At 59.0% G+C, this 17,962-nt stretch overlaps 5 protein-coding genes across 5 annotated transcripts; 1 reads left to right on the forward strand and 4 right to left on the reverse strand.

The window, feature by feature from the left end:
- Positions 1-185: 185 nt before the first annotated feature.
- Positions 186-2,011, reverse strand: BJ171DRAFT_248396 (transcription initiation factor TFIID subunit A-domain-containing protein). The gene is made up of 5 exons (XM_053106667.1): positions 1,860-2,011; positions 1,233-1,732; positions 1,017-1,095; positions 881-916; positions 186-703 (listed from the first exon to the last, which is right to left on the reverse strand). Exons 1-5 carry the CDS (start codon positions 1,876-1,878, stop codon positions 342-344), a joined length of 996 nt encoding a protein of 331 aa, XP_052962636.1. The 5' UTR covers positions 1,879-2,011; the 3' UTR covers positions 186-341.
- Positions 2,012-3,676, reverse strand: BJ171DRAFT_248395 (uncharacterized protein). The gene is made up of 3 exons (XM_053106666.1): positions 3,240-3,676; positions 2,272-2,991; positions 2,012-2,153 (listed from the first exon to the last, which is right to left on the reverse strand). Exons 1-3 carry the CDS (start codon positions 3,526-3,528, stop codon positions 2,146-2,148), a joined length of 1,017 nt encoding a protein of 338 aa, XP_052962637.1. The 5' UTR covers positions 3,529-3,676; the 3' UTR covers positions 2,012-2,145.
- Positions 3,677-4,782: 1,106 nt separating this feature from the next.
- BJ171DRAFT_524283 (uncharacterized protein) lies at positions 4,783-9,187 on the reverse strand. The gene is made up of 14 exons (XM_053112568.1): positions 8,818-9,187; positions 8,435-8,580; positions 8,220-8,298; positions 7,890-7,982; positions 7,729-7,766; positions 7,340-7,483; positions 7,036-7,187; positions 6,676-6,838; positions 6,332-6,531; positions 6,142-6,242; positions 5,880-5,948; positions 5,653-5,766; positions 5,452-5,539; positions 4,783-5,267 (listed from the first exon to the last, which is right to left on the reverse strand). Exons 1-14 carry the CDS (start codon positions 9,130-9,132, stop codon positions 4,957-4,959), a joined length of 2,013 nt encoding a protein of 670 aa, XP_052962638.1. The 5' UTR covers positions 9,133-9,187; the 3' UTR covers positions 4,783-4,956.
- A 270-nt stretch (positions 9,188-9,457) lies between these two features.
- Positions 9,458-10,760, reverse strand: BJ171DRAFT_603000 (uncharacterized protein). The gene is made up of 2 exons (XM_053115157.1): positions 9,941-10,760; positions 9,458-9,758 (listed from the first exon to the last, which is right to left on the reverse strand). Exons 1-2 carry the CDS (start codon positions 10,746-10,748, stop codon positions 9,490-9,492), a joined length of 1,077 nt encoding a protein of 358 aa, XP_052962639.1. The 5' UTR covers positions 10,749-10,760; the 3' UTR covers positions 9,458-9,489.
- A 1,738-nt stretch (positions 10,761-12,498) lies between these two features.
- On the forward strand, positions 12,499-16,362 carry BJ171DRAFT_571507 (uncharacterized protein; the record flags this gene model as incomplete). The annotated part of the gene is made up of 4 exons (XM_053113678.1): positions 12,499-12,959; positions 13,388-15,309; positions 15,594-15,776; positions 15,898-16,362. The coding sequence occupies exons 1-4, from the start codon at positions 12,785-12,787 to the stop codon at positions 16,360-16,362; spliced, it is 2,745 nt and encodes a 914-aa protein (XP_052962640.1). The 5' UTR covers positions 12,499-12,784.
- Positions 16,363-17,962: the final 1,600 nt, after the last annotated feature.

Genomic DNA, 17,962 nt, shown 5'->3' on the forward strand with positions numbered 1-17,962 from the left:
TGGAGAAAGAACACGGGGCCGTGGCGATGATACAGCGCTGGTGGATGGCGAGGATTTGGAATGTGCTTTGTGCGAGCAGAAAGGTATCGCCGGGGCACTTGAGAATGCCATCCATTGCATATCGGGGGGTAGAGGAGGGCGGAAGAAAGTGGGGGATCCATACAAAAGGAAGAAGGAGCGTGAGACAGAGAGAGATGGCCCAGACTTGATCCACTTGCGGTGCATGCCAGATGGGCTCCATTTGGCTGGCGATGCCTTGGCTATGGCCAAGGGAAGCGGGTGTGTGCCTAAAGCTGGTGCTTGTCTGGCGACCGGTACGCTTCGCCGGCGCGACTGCCGGATTACAGTGATGACGATCCTGTCGGCGCTGATGACTTGACCATGTCGACCAGACGACTGGATTGGGTCTGTCCCGGTGTTGCTGCAACTGATCCGGGTGTGGGCGGCGGCGCCAGTCCTGATGTCGCCAGGGTCGAGGAGTTGGCGGCCGCAGCACCGTCTGCACCGGCACTGTGCGTCTGCTCCTGACCCAACACACCCGCGGCCGCGGCCGCTGTCGAATGGAACTTGTTGATGATGGCTGCGTCTCTTATGCTTTTCTTGATGGTCGAGACCTTGGCCTGGTGCGCAATCGTCGGGATGGACTTGAGACGAGGACGGAAATCGCTGCTGAATCCTGGTACACGGATATTCCAGTTACGCTCTGCGGGGCGAAACAGAGCGATGAGCCGGATGAAACATGCAAGAGTCAGCAGCTGCTGATATTCAGCGACGAATGCATCGGCGTGCATCGCAGCGGGTAGCGGCTGATCCAACCGAGCTAATGCGCACGGCCGGCGGAGTGCATCCAAACCAATGCGCAATCAGAGGTGCCAGAAACCTAGACATATCTGCAGATCCGGGGTATCGAGGGTATCTAGACGAATGTAGCGGCACGGAGATCCTCAGTACAGCGCCAAAGTAATGACGGTCAAGCAGACGCAGCAAGCGGGCTCCGGCTGGGCATCATGGCTTACGGGAGCCGCGGTGGCGCGCCAGTTTGCAGGCAAACTGCGTCGTCTCTTCGATGAAATCATCGGCTATCTGTAGCAGAATCTGCCATTGATTGAAGCATTTGTCCGCGTGAGTAACTGCCAGCAATACAGCGGATCACAGGAACGCATCCAATTCAACGCAATGGAACTCGATCTGGCTATGGGGGGGGGACCGGGGCCGGCAGCGACAGTGCTCACATCTTCGACGTCGGGGTTCAGCTTGGAGTTTGGGCTGAGCTCGTCGATCAGGGTCTGGAGTCGCTTCTTCTTGAGGACGCCGTGCTGGAGGAGCGATTTGAGCTCCCGCTGGCAGTACTCCGGAATAGCCCCTGCAACAAAATCGGCCGGACGCGAGCGCTTCCGTATCAGTATCCCCGGTGGAACCTGTGACGCCGGTGACTTTGTCGAGGTTGCCGAGAGCGGAGTGCCGGCTTCCAGCGGTTTGTCGGCCCCAGACAGGAACGGAATCGCGCCTGTCAGAGCGTCAGGAGTGAAGATCTTGACAGAGTTCAAGGGGTTGGGCGAATGCAGCACAGCTCCCAGCTGCACAGGATGGGGCTGCGCCTGGCCGTTGACGGTCGTCACGGCACCGGAGGGTGCTGGCGAGGTTTGTTGCGAAGAGCCCGCTATGTTACTTGCAGCACGAAGCGAAGCCGCGGACGGCGTGCCGGGCGTTCCGGGTGTCGGCGACTGTCCAGCTGTTGCGATTGCAAGCAAGCAAGCGCGCAGAGGTATATGCGGGTTACTGTTGCGGCTCGCAGGCATAACGCAGGCTCGGGATCGATTCTCGTATTTCCGTCGTCTGGCTGTGGAGGTAGAACCTACGCTGTACAAGATTGACCATGGTCCGCTGGTTTGCGCTTGCAGCCACTGCGGCCGCATTGGCAATAGTGGCTGCGGCGTTCTGAATTACAGGTGTCTGTTTGCTGAGGTTGGCTTGGTTGAATTGATTGGCTGCGCGATGGACGAGATGATGGGTAGATCGACTGTGAGATCACTGCGGCGGTCCCCCAGGCGCATTGGAAACCTGATCTGCTATTGCGACCATGGCTCTGTGATTATTGCATCGCTCATGGGCATCGCTTCTTGATGTACATGGACTTGCGAGTGATCATGGATCTAGGTCGTGTAAGAGCCATAGCACCCACGATAGATTGGCCACAAGGGCAATTGCGCATTGCACAGCGTCGTTGGCACCCGCCACACTGTTCGACAGGGTGCAACCACAAACACCCACCTGCAAACGATGCCTGGGCCTGGATCTGGGCAGCATTGACTTGAGCCTGTGCCGGTGATGCCTGGAAACAACTCTCGATCTGAGCTTTCTTGAGCTTGAGCTCTCTCGCTTCGTTCAGATCGGTCGTTGTGCTCAGCGTGCGGTTGATGTTCTGAAGCTCCTGCTGCAGGTTTTGCAGTGTGTGCATGTTGTACGATTGCGCCGACACTCCGGCCAAGGCAGGATTCATGAGCCCCGAGAGGCTCTTTTGAGCAGCCGGTGGTCTCGCCATGGTGAGCCCCGCAGCACCGACGTTGGGCGACATGGCGTTGATAACCCGAGCTGCAGGCTGCGACCCGATCGGATACGAGGCAACGCCTCGCAGCTGCGCGAGTCCCGACGCTGTTGTACTGTTGGGCAGGGACATGCCGAACTGGTTGATCTGGACGTTGCCGACGGGGTTCGCGGCAGAATTGACGGAGACGTCGCCAGCGACGGACTGGCCAGCAACCCCGTTGGCACGCAGGGCGGCATTCAGAGGCGAGACCGACGTCAACGAGCCTGCATGTGCTGCGTTGGATGTCGCTGTCGCTGTCGAGGTAGCATTCCCTGCAGCAACAGGCGTGGGAGCGCTGGATGCGATCGCAGAGGATACACTGACGCCGTTTGATCGAGTTGGAGTCACTTTGGATTGGGGTCGGCCTTTCAGAGTCGATGCCTTGACTTGGGGCGACGATGTGGCTGCAGCAGGAATATTGCGTCGACCAAGGGTATCCCCATCGATTGCGGTTGGATCGGCCGATAATTCAGATCGGAACCAAGAGTAGGACGCAAGGTTAGCATGGAGACATGTCAGGGCTAGGGTCGCGAAACGCAGTTCCGAGCTGGGGGGGGGATGGGAGGAATGGCTAGCCGTAGAATGCAACGAAGCGGCAGAGACCAGGCCAAGATGGATCTCGGCGACCCGGAGAGACAGGAACAGACCGCACCATTGCCGCCGCTGTTGGATGCTGCATTCTGGAGAGCAGCCGAGGATGGTTTCATGTTGGAGTTGGCCATGGCGGCCAGACCATTCGCAAGTGTCGGGGGAGTCGTTTGGAAGGAGGCGACGGATCGTGACTTTTGCAGAGCCGATTGCTGGTGGGAGAGGAGGGCGGGGGACGACGACGCTGACGCCGATGTCGACTGCGAGGAGAGGGATTTGGGGTCTTGAACAGGGTCGAGCTTTGGGTTGGCAGTGGACGGGAGGGATAATTGATCAAAGACACTTTCGCTCATGGATGATCAGTCTCGGGAGCTGGGGAGAGAGAGGGAAACGGTGGTTGACAGTTGGTGGTTGGTAGTTGGTGGTAATTGGTGGCAAGTGAGCGTTACCAGGACTCGGCCAAGGTTGGAGAAAGCAATAGCAGCAGTTCGCAAGAGATGGGGGATAGGCTTGGTGGTGGAGCTGCGATGATGGATGGGCGATTTCCGAGCCTGGTTGATGTGGGGCAGCGCAAGTTCAGGCCGGGGGGCCGAGGAAGCGGCGTCTGTCGGAATCCTGGAGGAGAGGATTGAGGGGAGGTCGCTACGGGATGAACGACGACGGAACGGACAGCCGCAATGAAGACGCCGGTGATGACGGACACCTTCTCGGGAGGGGGGGGGGCAGCGACGAGCGACACCAGGCGGTCGAGGCGAGAGGAAGGTAGTGGGGTGGATCGGGCGATCGACGAGAGGGAAATGGATGGATGGATGGGTGGATGGGCGATGAGCAAGAGACCAGGCAGAAGGGCAGAAGCAGAAGCAAAGCGAATGTGATTGCCCTGCGACCCTTCGCGCAAAACTGGAGGCAACAACACACATCCAAGATACCAAACACAGGGCCAAGGCCCGGTGCCCAAGCCCGACTTGCAGCACGGATGTCTCGGACGCACCTGGACGATGGACGGTGTCGGCAGAAACGGACCGGCCCTGGAGAACGGCGATCGAAATGGCTTCGCCAATGGGCGAGAGAAAGCCGAGACGGCCCAATATGCAATCGGGGCGACGGATGGATCGGAACGATCAAGGTCTGTCCAGAGAGAAGAGCAAGTTCACGAGCCGGTGGTGAGAGCGACGCTGGGTGGATGGAAGTTGCTGATCAGAGGACACAGCACGGAATAGAATTTGGAAGAGCTGGATGGAGGACGGATAGAGACAGAGGGGTCTGTTGGGACGACTGGCGGTGACCCAGACGGGACTCGAATCCAGATAGCAGCGACCGAGCCCGGGCTGTGAGGATGCGCCTGCAGACGACGGCCTGGAGGAAGGAGGTGCACCGACCAGCAGAGATCGAGGAGAATAGGTTCCCACGGAGCTCCTTCGGCAATAGGAAGCGGGCAGGGATGTCGGCGATGTTTCAGATTGACGGTGGTTGGGCCTGGGCCTTTCGCGCTTTCTCGGACCTGCTCGCCGAGACCAGCACGACCGCCCAGCAGCGGCGAGCATGACAGGCAGAGCCGCCAGGAGCGATGCCGGCCAGTATGCTTGATCTACCTCTCCCTCCACGGCTCCTGCTCATCGAGGGTGCATGTATTCGTTTATATGGAGCGTGTGCCCAGGCAATCTCATGGGTCGACTGCACACAACTCGATCCATGTTCCCCGAATCGAAAACGAGCACCCAAACCACATCAGATGCATAGCTCGTGGCCATCGGGCAGCCACGATCTGTGTCGCAAACGGCTCACAGGCCCAGTTTCTCAATGAGCGCCCACACAAAGACCGGGATGTTTGCCGACCGGTTGATGAGATCGCAGAGTTTGGCGTGGTCGGCCTCGTCAAAGTTGACTGCAAAGGGCTCCTTGGACTCGGGTGTCTTGGTGTAGATCTCGAACCGGATCCAGTCATCCCGAGGCTGCATCAGGTCGATCTCATCCGAGATCTGGAACTTGAGCAGGACCTTTTTGAAGACCGGAACCGACAGCAGCGAGAACGTGATCGAGTCCGGCGGCTGCCAGTGGGTAAGCTGTAGGATGATCTTGGAGGATATGGTGCCTAGAGCAGCGTGATGGGCGGATACGTCAGAGGAATCATGTACGGAATCGGGTCTTGGGCAGGCGCCACAGGGCCGTCAAGCAGGTCGCCTCGAGTGTCAAAGGTACGGCGGACCGAGGATGCGCTCGTTTCCACAGCAGAGAGCGTCCGCATCCGTAGTGGGGCATGACCGACGGATGCATACTCGACGGAAGGTTGTGTGGCGATTCGAGCGTAAACTCGTTGAAGCAGCTTTGGAAGAGGGCGCTAAAGGCAATGTGTTTTCTCAGGGTCTGCACGTAAACGAGGGGGAGTGGAATCGGAGCAGCGTTAGTCCACTCAGTGCAATCTCGTGGCAGTGTCGCTGGTGCTTGATTTGGTCTTGATGTTGGCCGAGCACACGTACCTGGAAGATGGGGAATAGTTGGGCTGGGTTCTGGAAGCGGATGTGTCGAACTTCCACGGCCTCGTGGCGGGATCGGGCTGCAAAGTATATGTTCTGGACGAGGTTGCCCGTGGTCTGTGGCGACAGGGATCGTGAGTGATCGTTCGGCCATTGATCTGGCAGGCTATAGCTGTTGACCAGAGTCTGTTTCATGCAAAATCTTCGGGGACGACACTGTTGGCACCCACCGTTCGGAAGCGCATCGATGCAATCCCCATAGGCTCAAGATCTGGCTGCTCACGAGTGAGGCTGCGAGCCTGTTGTACCAAAACACGCATGTGAGATGGTCAGTGGGATCGCTGTGGGATCGAGTCGACGGACCCGTCATCCAAACGATCGCTCGACAGGCACCGAGCACTTGGTCGGCGGTATTGCCATCGACCAAGTTATCCGTCAAGCAAGGTCCATGTGCAACGGCTCTCGGCACCAACAAATCGGCGATCTACTGACCAGGACCTCCTCGAGCGTGGAAGCTACTGTCGGTTCTATCGGCACATGCTCATTCACATTTGGAGGCTGAGTGGATGTTTCGGCTGTGGTCGAAATGCTTGCTGTACACCCAAACGCACCAGCGCCGCCGTCAGAGTCATGTTACATTCAGTTTGTACGAAAGGCTCGGTCAAGTGAATCGCTCACTTACCGGGTGTGTGCATGCCGACGCTTTCTGCCAGCGCTTGTGCAGCATTCCGGGTCAAGAACACTGGTGGGTCCAGTATCAGAGCAAAGGCGGCGTTGGCAACCAGCACGGGGCGTCCCATCATGCTGATCTGTGTCTCGGGCTTGAAGAACTGGAAGCGAAGCTGGTTTCGCCAGCCGGTCGACTCGACAGTGGGAAGCGAGCTGAGTGGGTCGTCGGGCTGTCAGTACGCGTGAAGCAAATTGCCAGAGACGCAAACCTCCCTATCAGAAATGAAGCTGCAGCCTAAGAAGTCCAGGGAAGAAAGAAGGGAGGGTGCAAATTGAGAAAAATGTCGAGGGGCTTACTCGGCAGACAAATCGCCGATCCAGGGCTGGATGTTCTTGCCCTGAGAGGTCAGCAGGTAGTTCTCCAGAGGCTTGCAGCAAAAGGCTTGCGGCTCTGGCGAGGCTTTGATCGAGATGAAGGCCCTGTATGCACCAGTGATCTCCTTCAAGTCCGGAATATGATCTGATGCAGGGGCGACCAAGGGATCGAGCGGAGACAAAGGCCGGGCAGATGGTAAGCAAGCACTTCCTGGGGCGATCCCTCACGCAGGTGAGGCCAGGTCAAGGCTGGTTGAGCCGATACGCTGGCTTTGCAGATGGGAGCTGCTGGAACAGAGCAGATCGCCACTGGTACAGGTGCTTGGGACTGTCCTGACTAACCTTTATACTCCTTCATTTCGATCCAATTCAGATCAAGACAGGACTCTGGCGTGATCCAGTACACGCACGACGGACCGAATCTACCAATGTCGTACTGCGGGATTCCGTGGCCATGTCGGATGATGCTGTAGTGATCGCTGAGGCTGTGCTCACTTCTCGACATAATTGAGGGGATGGAGTCGGATGAAATGAAATGAGATAAGATAAGATGGATGCTATCGGAAAACCCCGAGCCCCAGGAGCAGGCCACCACAAGTCGACACAAATCGGCACAATATCATCCCGATTGCAAGGCATAACCCACAGTTCCTCTTTGTAGATGGCAGCAAGATCGTTTTTGACGGCCCGCAGAACCTGGAACATATCAAAGTTGCGGTCTTTGGGCTCGAACGGGATGTTGTCGATGAATGTAAAGTACTTGAGGATGTCTTGGAAAGTGTTAAAGTCGCTGTATGGAATCACAGGCAGATGTTCAGGATGACCAACGCGATCTAGTTCATATGGACTCGCATGGAACTTGCAAGTGATAAGAGCGGCCCTTCCAGAGGGACAGGCATAATGCTCCTAAATGCGCTGGGTGTCCAAATCACACAAATGGCATCCGATGCTCGTCCCGCGGTCGCTTTCTTGACAATGTCCGGATAGGCTTGGCATTGCCTGGATCGATCAAGGCAGATGGAATGCGATGCTTACCTGGTCGATTCCAAGAGGAACTTGTCCGAATGGGTGCTCTGTCGGCAGTATCAAGCAAACGGCACACCCCTCCCCGTCAGCGATCCACTGGTAGTCAGCCTCGGTTCCATCAGCACACCGATCTTGGCTTTGCTTCGAGAAGCCATGTGTGGTAGCTTTACCAAAGTCCCAGATGTGTCGGATTGGGGCAAGTCCTGGTCATTGGTGTACTGAAGATTGATCTTGGGTATCGTTCCGTCTGGCATGGTGTGGATCTGCGGCAAAGGGTCGCCCATTGGCCAAGAGAAGCGGGTATTGCCCGAGCAGCGGGCAGAGTGTTATTGGGAGGAATCATGTCGGGGAACAGCGCATGTCGCAGCATGCTGGATGGCGGCCGAGAGTGATCGTCCGCATGAGGCTTGCCCAAGAAAAGCGACGTTGGTCTGGGCCGTCCAATGGCTCCACCAGGACCTCTGGGGCAATAGATGGCTCGGCAGCGATCTTCAACATACGTCGACGAGGAAGTAGGAGCCGCAGATGGTGACGGTCTTGAGGTCGGAATCCTCCTGTGAGTTTGGGAAGATCTGGAGGCTGAAGCCGACGGCGTGCGAGGGCAGACAAGAGTCAGTTGCGAAAGGTGTAGCTGGAGCAGTAAGTGCAGCGATGCCGATGGGGTGCAAGCCTGCAGAGCCATGGCCGGATGGATCGCTGGGCGAGAGCAGCTCACCCAAGCTGCTTGGACAGCGACTCGACTTTGTTCATGGCAAGCGATAGCGGCACAGGACGGGCCGATTGATATTCGCGCAGTGCATTTACGCAGTCTACGACGGCGCTCTGAGTCAGCGACAGTGTGCCCTGGGCGTTGGCCCGCTCCTGGTAACGAGATGCGATGGTGTCGGCGATCGTGGACGAGCGTTCAGGAGGACGGCGAGCCCAGCGCAGATTCCAAGTCACCGACGATAGGGGCGAGTTTGGTGATTAATTCAGAGTGTATGACATCGCCGATATCAGATTCAACATTCGGTGCGGCCAAGGCGGTCGACATGGTCCCAGCGATGCAGCCAAGACAGCCTCGAAGCCACGGAGTCGAGCAAATCGGGGGCAGCTTACACCCAAAACAACATTGAACGTCTTGATGTCCTGAGGCGTGGAGATGGCCGGCAGCACATGGTCTCGATACGTGGCCAGGATATCCTCTATCTGGTCGAGGAGGCTGGTCCACTCCTCCCGCAGCTTGGCCGTCTCGATCGCAAACGGATGGGCGGTTGCGGTTGTGCCGACAGAGGAGCGTGCAGTTGATGCAGAAGGTTCGGGGTCTCTGGTGTCGGGAGCGACCAGCGATGCTTGTCGGCAAGCATCGGCAAACAGCGAGTTGAGCTGCCGCAGAAGCTGGTCGATGGTAGGATTGGCCAGGGCAGCAGCCATGGCGGATGCAGAGAGGCGATAGGGCAGCAGGATCGGTTGGCGAGATCGAGGGAGAGTCCTGGCCGGTGCTTGGTTTGGCGCGACCTGGCTCTGGAATGGTGGTGCTTGAATTGCTCAAAGTACTTGGCCAAGCGCTGCCTCCGAGGGCTGGATCAATGGCCCTTGCCTTGACGCTGCACTGGTCTCGGTGTGCCAGCGGTGAATAGCAATCTTGGACACACTGAATATGGAAGCAACGTTTCTCAGGCTATGGATGACGGTATTGCACCGCATCACAGAATAGTCATGGCCAGCGCGCGATGGTATTGGGTGACAATATATGTGATCAATGGTCAAAGAACCAGGGTGTCCCGTTTTTTATTGGAATGCCAGTAAATCGACACGATCATCACGATCATCGCGATCATCACCGTCGAGACGACACTCGACCCAGTTCCACCGGATCCAGTCGTCGAGGTCGGCGTCGTCCTGGAAGCTCTGGTTGGCTTGGTCCAGGTGCTCCCACCAGGGCTTCTTTGCATCCCGGAGGGCAGCATTGTGGCATTGCCGGACGAGCAGTCTGTGTCGAGGCTCGATATGCAGCTGGCGGACCGCTTCTGTGGGATCGTCAAGCCAGCCATCCACTTCTGGTGGGAGAGGGAGGTGCGAATCGAATGTGAATGTGGCGGCCAGCACCTGGTGGGTCATGCTCCTAACCAAGCGCAGGAGTGAGCAGCGAATCTGCGGCCATCTCGTCAGTTTGTGGCGATCTCATCCTGAAGGCGGGTGCCAGGCTCTGGCTATGGAACAGGGCAAGCCGGTTCTGTACCTTCCATCCAGTCGTGCATCCGCTGGATTGTTTTGCGGGAGCTGTAGACTCCATGAGATAGATCGTACATGCCACCGGGTCTCTGAAAGCCTCCTCCGTCTGCAAAGTGAGGCAGACGTTTTGGGCTGTAGTAGTCGTCGAGCAAGCGGTTGGCGTAGAGCAGACGCTCGTGGATGCCTCGCTCTGTGCCGTGAACGAGCAAGTCGCCTGAGGATCGAGCTGTGGCCGATGCGGCCCTGGCCTTGTGGAGCCTGTCGAGGATCAGCTTCTGCACGACTTCAAGCTGGACAGTATGCTCCCACAGCCCAGCGGCCGGATCCTCATGGTCGCTCAGGCAGTCGGCTGTCAGGGTCGGCGAGGAGCGCATATCGGCCCCGGCCCGCCGGGGATCTCGACCGGCAGGGAAGCGGCGACGAAGCTCATGAACCCTGGCACGGGCCCAACAACCACGAAGCCATGACTGGATGCGAATGGCAGCCCGATGACGGAGGCGCTCATCGGCACCCGCGAGCTTGCCGGGCTCGGTATGCAGGATGCGCTGCAGCTCTTGCTCTCTGCGGCGGGTGCGTTCTCGGGTCTGCAGCAGACGCGAGTGCGATTCGAGAACACATCTCCGGCGACTCATGAATCTGAGAGTGCTGCGACGCGTGAGAAGCATCCGGACGACGGACTGGATCTTGGTGGCTGCGACGGCCTGCTTCTGCAGCAGGCGCCGCACACGAAAGCCGCGGAAGCACGCCTGGATCTTGGTGGCAGCGAGGACTGCTGCCGGTGATGGTGCCGTGAAGGATTGGGACCGCGAGCTCATGGCGGCTGCATGGCCGAGAGGGCGGAATCGGGACATTTGGGTTGCGAGTGGGTTTGTTTAGATGGCGGACGGGTGGGCCACAGGTGGGCCGCAGGTGGCAAGGGCCGATGAGATTTCGACGCCGGACCGGATGGGGACACTCCTGCAGGAATGGCGGGCTGGTTTAGGAGTGGGGCGGAAATGGCGGCTCTGAGACAGCCTGGAGGGTGTCGCGTCGGGACCAGGAGGGTGACATGGGAAGATGAGGAAGGAGCAGGCGAGAACACGGCAGTAAGCGTGTTGGTCGAGCCGTTGATGATAGAAATGGAGATGGAGATGGAGATGGAGATGGAGATGGAGATGGAGATGGATCACTTGGCGGTGGATCCATGAATCTGTGCATGAAACGTCAATGCGGCTGCTGTGCTGTGGCTCGGTCGCAGCCCAACAGCCATGCACAATGACGCCGCACCGATGCAACGACGCCAAGCTCCCGCCAAGACGCGCATAGGACCAGATGACCTGTGGGAGCATGAATGGGCAAAGCCGAGGGACGGACGGCGATGGTGTGGAACCGGTGCCCTTGCTCCTCGGGCGAGAGAGCGAAGGGCCATTGTTTGTAGGACATGCGACTGCAGCGCTTGTCAGCAGCACAGGCATGCGCAAACAATGGGGCGGCCCTGGGCGTGGGCCACCAGGGAATTGGGGCCCCGAAATAGCGCTTGGGCCGTGGGAAGGTGTTTTGGGCGGTACAACAGCACAGGCGGCACAGCCGCGGCGACAAACGGGCCCGGCAAACTGGTGAGGGCAAGGGCCGGTGGCGGCGCGTCGGTGGCGGGGAAGGAATTGTTGCCGCAGGGGGGACAAGGGCCGGGGAAGGCAGATGGCGGCAGGATCGGCGAATGGGGACAAACTCTGCTGCGTGGAGGCACGCGCGCACATGGCCTTGTCGGCAGAATGCAGTGTGGTGTGCTGCTGTTGTTGTGTGGTATTGTTGGTGCTGTTGTGTGGTATTGTTGGTGCTCCTGTTGGTGCATTGCGTCAGATCTTGTGGTGCCTGTGTTGATGCTGCTCTGCAAAGGCAATGATATGAGTCGGCCTTGCTTGTCGGCATTGCTGTGTGTTCATTTGCTTGTCGGCTGCGCAGCACGGATCTGTGTCGGACACATTTGGGACTCGACACGCACAATCGCAGCACAACAGCACAACAGCACAACAGCACAGCACAACAGCACAACAACACAGCACAACAACAACGCAGCAGCACAACTGGCTGCGCCCGCCGCTCATGCCCCCGCCCCATGGCGCGCACCCATGTCGCACACAAGCATGAGCTCGACACAAACAAACCCAAAGAGACGGCCGTTGCTGCTCACGTTTGCGCTGTGGCGACGCTATATAGCGTGCTTCTCCCCATTCCCTTTTTTTCGACAGCCCGTTTCCAACACCTGCGAACTTTAGACCGCTGCCGCCATAGACTCTGGGGTTGCTTAGAACTTAGATTGCCTTCTTCGCCAGGTAGGATCGTCCACCGCCAGAGCGTCTTCCCCCCCCCCACGCCAGACGCTTGCCCGGTCTCGCTCTCCCCACACGCCTTCACGACATCCGTCCGCTGTCTGTCCGTCCGCTGTCCGTGTGCTTCGGCCTCGCACTGTCGGCCTCGCACTGTCGGCTGTATCGCCCCTGCCACCCACCGTTTGTCCTGAGCCCCTCCCACCCCCTATTTTCCCATCGCAAAGCCCAGCCGGCGGCGCCCTTTCCCTTTCTCGTCTCGTCGACCCCGTCGCTTTCCTGTTCCGGCTTGAGTCTCCATCGTCCGTCGCCATCCATCCATCTTCGCCTTCCATCGTCCCATCGCCACATCCATCGTCCATCGTCCATCGCCACGCCCATCCTCTTCGGCCAGCGTCGCTTCCGTCCTGCACATCTGTCTGCCATCGCTCTCGGCTGTCGCCCCCGTGGTGCGTCTCTGGCGAGCGTGGCCTGCTGTTCTATGCCACGCCCTGCTGCTCCCGCATCGCTCCATCGCCGTTGCTGGCTCGAGACCCATCGACCCCATGTTGCCTGGGCTCTCTCTCTTTCCCCTGCTCGCCTGCCTGCCTGCCGCCTGCCGCTGCGCTCATATCCTCGCCTTCCACCACCGCCCTCGTCGCATCTCCCACCGTGGTCTTGGTCGGGGCGGTCTCTCAGCCGCTGTCTCCCTCTCCATCCTCCCGCCTCCATGTCTCTTTTGTTGTTGCTGTCACTGCTGCCATTGCTGCTGCCATTGCTGCTGCCGCTGCTGTTGTTGTTGTTGCTGTTGGCCCGGGGCCACCAAAGTTCCGCTGCCTCCGACCTCTCGTCCCCTTCATCTTGGGACGCATCGGCCCAGAGACACCCTGATGGCCACGGTGTTCATCCTGCACATTGCCCCCCCCAATCCATCTTGCACATCGCCTCAATCTCCCTCGCACTTCTCCCATCCATTCCTGAGACTGCCTCTCTTGCTCGTGTCCTCTGGCTCGGCACCCTTCTAACCCATCCGCTGCTGTCTCTCTCTCTCTCTCTCTCTCTCTCTCTCGCTTGTTTCCACAGAGCCCTATTCCCCACACTCTCGCAAACCATCGGTTTCGTTCCTGTGTTTGCTCAAACATAGATTCCGTCACAACACATTCCAACAGCCATGTCCAATCCACCGCCTTCTCAGCCCATCTCACAACAGCCACAAGTGCTGCCCTTCACAACCGCCGCATCTAGTACCGTCTTCGCCGCGGGCTCGTTACCTGTGTCGGGCCATCGCCGGACAGCGTCCATCAACTCGGCCATGACAACCCTCACTCTCGATCCGTCGACACTCGTCGCTCCTGCGGGTATCCAGTCTCCGTTCACACCAACCGCAGACCACTCGCTGCTAGATCCGTCCCTGCCCCATGCCGGCAACCACAAGCGCACCAACTCCATGGCCAGCTATCCATCTGGCTCGCCGACCTTCCACCATCCCTTGCCGTACGCTACCGCCTCGCCGTCACCTCACCTCACCAGCGACAACGGCTCCTTTGGCATCGTTGGCACCCACAGCCAAACCCTGCCCCGCGCCACCCACCACCACGGCCACCGCCCCCATCTTGGCCACCGGAGAGGCGCTTCCATGGGCAGCATTGCGTCGGCACAGGGCTTTGGCTCCTCCGGTCCCGTCACCTTCCCGCCCGATCCAACCGTCTATCCCGCACACCTGGACTCGAGCCCCATTCGCCATCCCTCACTCGACCGCATCAACCGCAAGAAAACCCCTTACTCTGTAGACCAGTGGAACGGCCCCAACACCCTCCAGACCCTGCGGGTCAAGTACTCCCTCCACAACGATGCCAACGCCATGGCCTTCCAGTCCAACTCGGCCTCTTTCGATCCGGCTATGCAGCCCCCCCAGTTGGATTCGATCGACCATGGCTCTCCCGCCGCCCCGGCCTTTGGCTTCCCGCCTTCCCAGAAGGACCTGGTGCTCTCGCGCGAGGCCAGCTTCTCGTCCGTCGCCAACAGCACCCACACCAACAACAGCAACGGCTCGAATTTCGGTCTTGCCGAGCTGCCGGATCCCAACGCCTATCCGCCCTTCCACATGAACCCTCCAATCGACTCGCAGACTCCCGCCGTTTTCTCCCAGGACCCGGCCGCTGCTGCCCAGGGCTCCTCGGCCGATCCGGCCTCGATGTTTGTCGACATGGCTCCCTCCGTCGGCGCTGGTATCGCCGGAGCAGAATCGGGCGCCACCGGTGCGCCTGATGTTGCTGCCCCATCTGTCTACCCAGGTGCCATGCCCACAGCCGAGTACCGCGATGGCTACATGCAGGGTTACGGGCCCGGGGGTGCCCAGCCTGTCCATCCCAGTTACTTGGCAGCCCAGGCCTCGGCCGGCGGCCAGTTGCAAGCCTCATTCACTGCCATGGGCACCCCGTTCCTCCACCAAGTCTCTGTCTACGGCCAACACAGCACCTCTTATGATGGCAACGCGCCGTATCCCGGCCCTGGAGCCATCGACCCACAGGCCGCCCAGTCAGCGTATATGTCGACGCAGGTCCCTCCAGCCCAACAGTCGCAGTACCAGCATCTGCAGCATCTGCAGCATCTCCAGCACCAGCAGCACATTCTTCACCAGCACCAGCAACATCTCCAGCAGCTCAAGATGCCGCACCCCGCCGCCGCCGCCGCCGGAGACCATGCTGCCGCATATGCCGCCGCCAAGATGAACCTCGGTCCCAATGTCCTCGGCGTCCAGTCGAGTGCAGGCGCCTACGGCCCGAGCCCGTCCAACATGTATATTTCGTCCAACGCCAAAGCCGAAATCAATGGCGTGATCAAGCCCCAGGTTGCTGCCCAGCCCAAGGTCGAGTCCGACCCGAGCCTCGATCGTGATCACGACGGCAAGAACCTCCCCAGGGACGACGATGACGATGATGATGAGTACTCTGGCGAGGACGTGGACGATGATCTAGACGACGGCAGCACCGGCGAGAAGCGAAGCCACGAATGCAAGTGGGTGGAGTGCACCTTGATCTTTACAAGCATGAACGACCTGGTAGCACACATCATGGACAAGCATGTCGGGGTAAGCGCCGCACCGAGGCGTGTGGGTGCAATCGCTGCTCGTCCGGACCAAAGCACGCCGCAGTGGGATCGATGTCCATGAGCCGGAGCTGTCGAGAGGCGGTACAACGAGTCCGCATCCGAGCACGCTGCTTCGATCGATATGGGATCGTGACATGTCGGGCAGGATCGCGGCATTGCTGCAGGGTCATGGCACGATATAGGACCCCTTGGCAGCAGAATCATCCTTTGGCAACAGCCTAGCACATGCCACATTGACTCACCCGGCCACTTTCTTGCTTTCAGGGTGGCAAGCCCAACTATATCTGCGACTGGAAAGGATGCGGCCGCGATCGCCGCCCGTTCGTGAAGCGACACAAGATCCAGAACCACATCCGCATCCACACCGGCGAGCGACCCTTTGCTTGCACCGTTCCCGGATGCGACAAGACCTTTTCGAGACAGGACGGACTCAACACACACATCAAGGTAAGGCCACGAGGATGTCCGTTTGGGTCCTGGATGCGAGCCAAATCCGGGTCGGGAGAGGGAGCTGCTGGGTTGGCGGATCCAATTGAACTCGAGGGCGGAGCGGGGTTTCTGGCTGCAGCGAGAGTTCAAGGATGATATCGTGGTCTTTTGCAGAGCGCTGCTTGTGCGATTCCTGCTGGCTCGTCTGTGGTTGCTCACACATGTGCTGCGCGATTATCCGTCTTGCCCGATGCAGACCCACTCCAACGTCAAGCCCTTCGTTTGCGCGGTTCCCAACTGTGGCAAGGCCTACTACCACTCGCGCTCGCTACGCAAGCACGAAAAGTCCCATCAGTCCGGACAGGGCTACGAAGACTATGACATGTCCGGCCCGGACGACAACGGCCACAGCCTGCAGGAATCCGGCCCAGGTTTCGACGGACGCATGGCTCCGGTCGTAGCCCCTATCCCGCCGCCTCACGTCGTCGGCGCCGACCCCATGTGTCGACGACTGAACATCCCGATGGAGGATGTGATTGTTCCGAGCCAATTTACGATTGCTCCGCCCGAGCCGACGACCGTTGCCTGGAATGCCTATCTCTGAGAGACCAGTGGCTGACCCCCCCCTCCCCGGGCTTCTTCTCCCCACTCCCGTTCCCACCTTGCTCTTGCACTGGCTAGTCCACTCCAGGAGCCCTCCTCCTCCTCCTCCCCTCGTCATTTCCTTCCTTTTTTTCTTCCTCTTCCACAAGTCGTATGTACAACCGAGGGATGTTGATCACAACAGAGCAAACTACTCTCTCCCTCTTTTCCTTTTCCTTTTGTTTCGTTTCTCTTCCTTTCGTTTCATTTCTTTTTCTTTGCCCTTGGGTTTCTTCATTTTGGAAGACGCGCATGAAGCGTCCCTCATCTATTTATTACAGTCAATCCAAAACGGGACAGTGATCCGTTTTTACTCTGGCATCCAGAGGCTTGCAGCCAGCCTGCTGAACTTCCGTAGGGACCCCTCCCCCTAGTGGGCAGGGCTGCGCGATTGTTTCCAGTCCTGGTTGGCAATCTCTCTGATTTGGTTGGTTTCAGGAAGCGTGGTCTTGAATACACCCGATCGATCTCCTGTGGCGACGATCGACTGGTATTGATGTCTCGATGCGGGAGTGTGGTGGATGCATTCGATGTGTGAGTGTGGTGGATGCATTCAGCCCTCTGGACAATCCCATGGTGTATCGATATCAAGATGCTCGGCCTTCTCGAGCCGCTTGGCTTCCTGGCATACTGCTTGGTCGTGGTAGGGATAGGCGATGTGCATTCAGGCCGTAAATCAGCGACGGCCCTGGCTCAAGACAGGGCGATCCGTTTCAAAATGGGATCATGGTCCTCCAGACGAGACTGTGCCAGCCATCCCATCCACACACCACCGCCATCACGGCAACGCACCAGAGCACCAGCCCACCGGCGGAACCGCACCAGCCCATCCACCCACCCTGGTCATTTCCAGTCACTGCGATGGATGACGCTTGCTCACAGCCCCGAGAGGACAAACTCTGAATTCAGCCGGAGCTCGCTCCGGCCGCCATCCCGGCGATCGACGCATGCGATGGATGCATGGGTACCCTCTCACTTTTTTTTCCCGTCTTTTCTGGTGGATGAGAGCGTCAGCCCGAGTGTGAGGAGGGGGGGGGTCAACATGAGTGAGAACAAAGCGAAAGCGTGGGCGACGGATCGGCACCGTTTGCCTCATACTGACGCATGGGGGCGGGAGAGGGCAAACCGGGAGCCAAACATGACGCAGGACAGCAAACTGCAATAACACGATGACGATGACGACACTTGGCTGATGAGCGGGCGACAGGACCGGGACGGGACGGAAACGGGGCGGGGCGGGGCGGACATGTGCCTTGCTGGTCAGCCGAGGTTTCCCTTTCCGTCGAGCCATGTTTGGCCAAAGGGTTTTTTTGCTCAGGATCCTGAAGGAACGGCGGCGCTGCTGGTGCGGGGAAGGTCGATGGGGGAAGACTTGGGCTGACGGACGGACAGCGCATTCCCACGACAAAAGGACATGCGAGTCCTTTGGCCTTGCCCTCGTCCTCTCTTCCCCGCAAGCCGACAAGAGATGAGCCAAGTACTGCGCTGTCCCCCTCCCTCCCTCTCTCCCTCCCTCCACACCAGCGCGGCGGGAGGGGGTCGGGAAGGCATCTCCACGAAAA

Source organism: Polychytrium aggregatum (genome assembly GCF_025602895.1).
Source record: "Polychytrium aggregatum strain JEL109 chromosome Unknown BJ171scaffold_55, whole genome shotgun sequence".
In the NCBI taxonomy this organism is placed as follows: domain Eukaryota; kingdom Fungi; phylum Chytridiomycota; class Chytridiomycetes; order Polychytriales; genus Polychytrium; species Polychytrium aggregatum.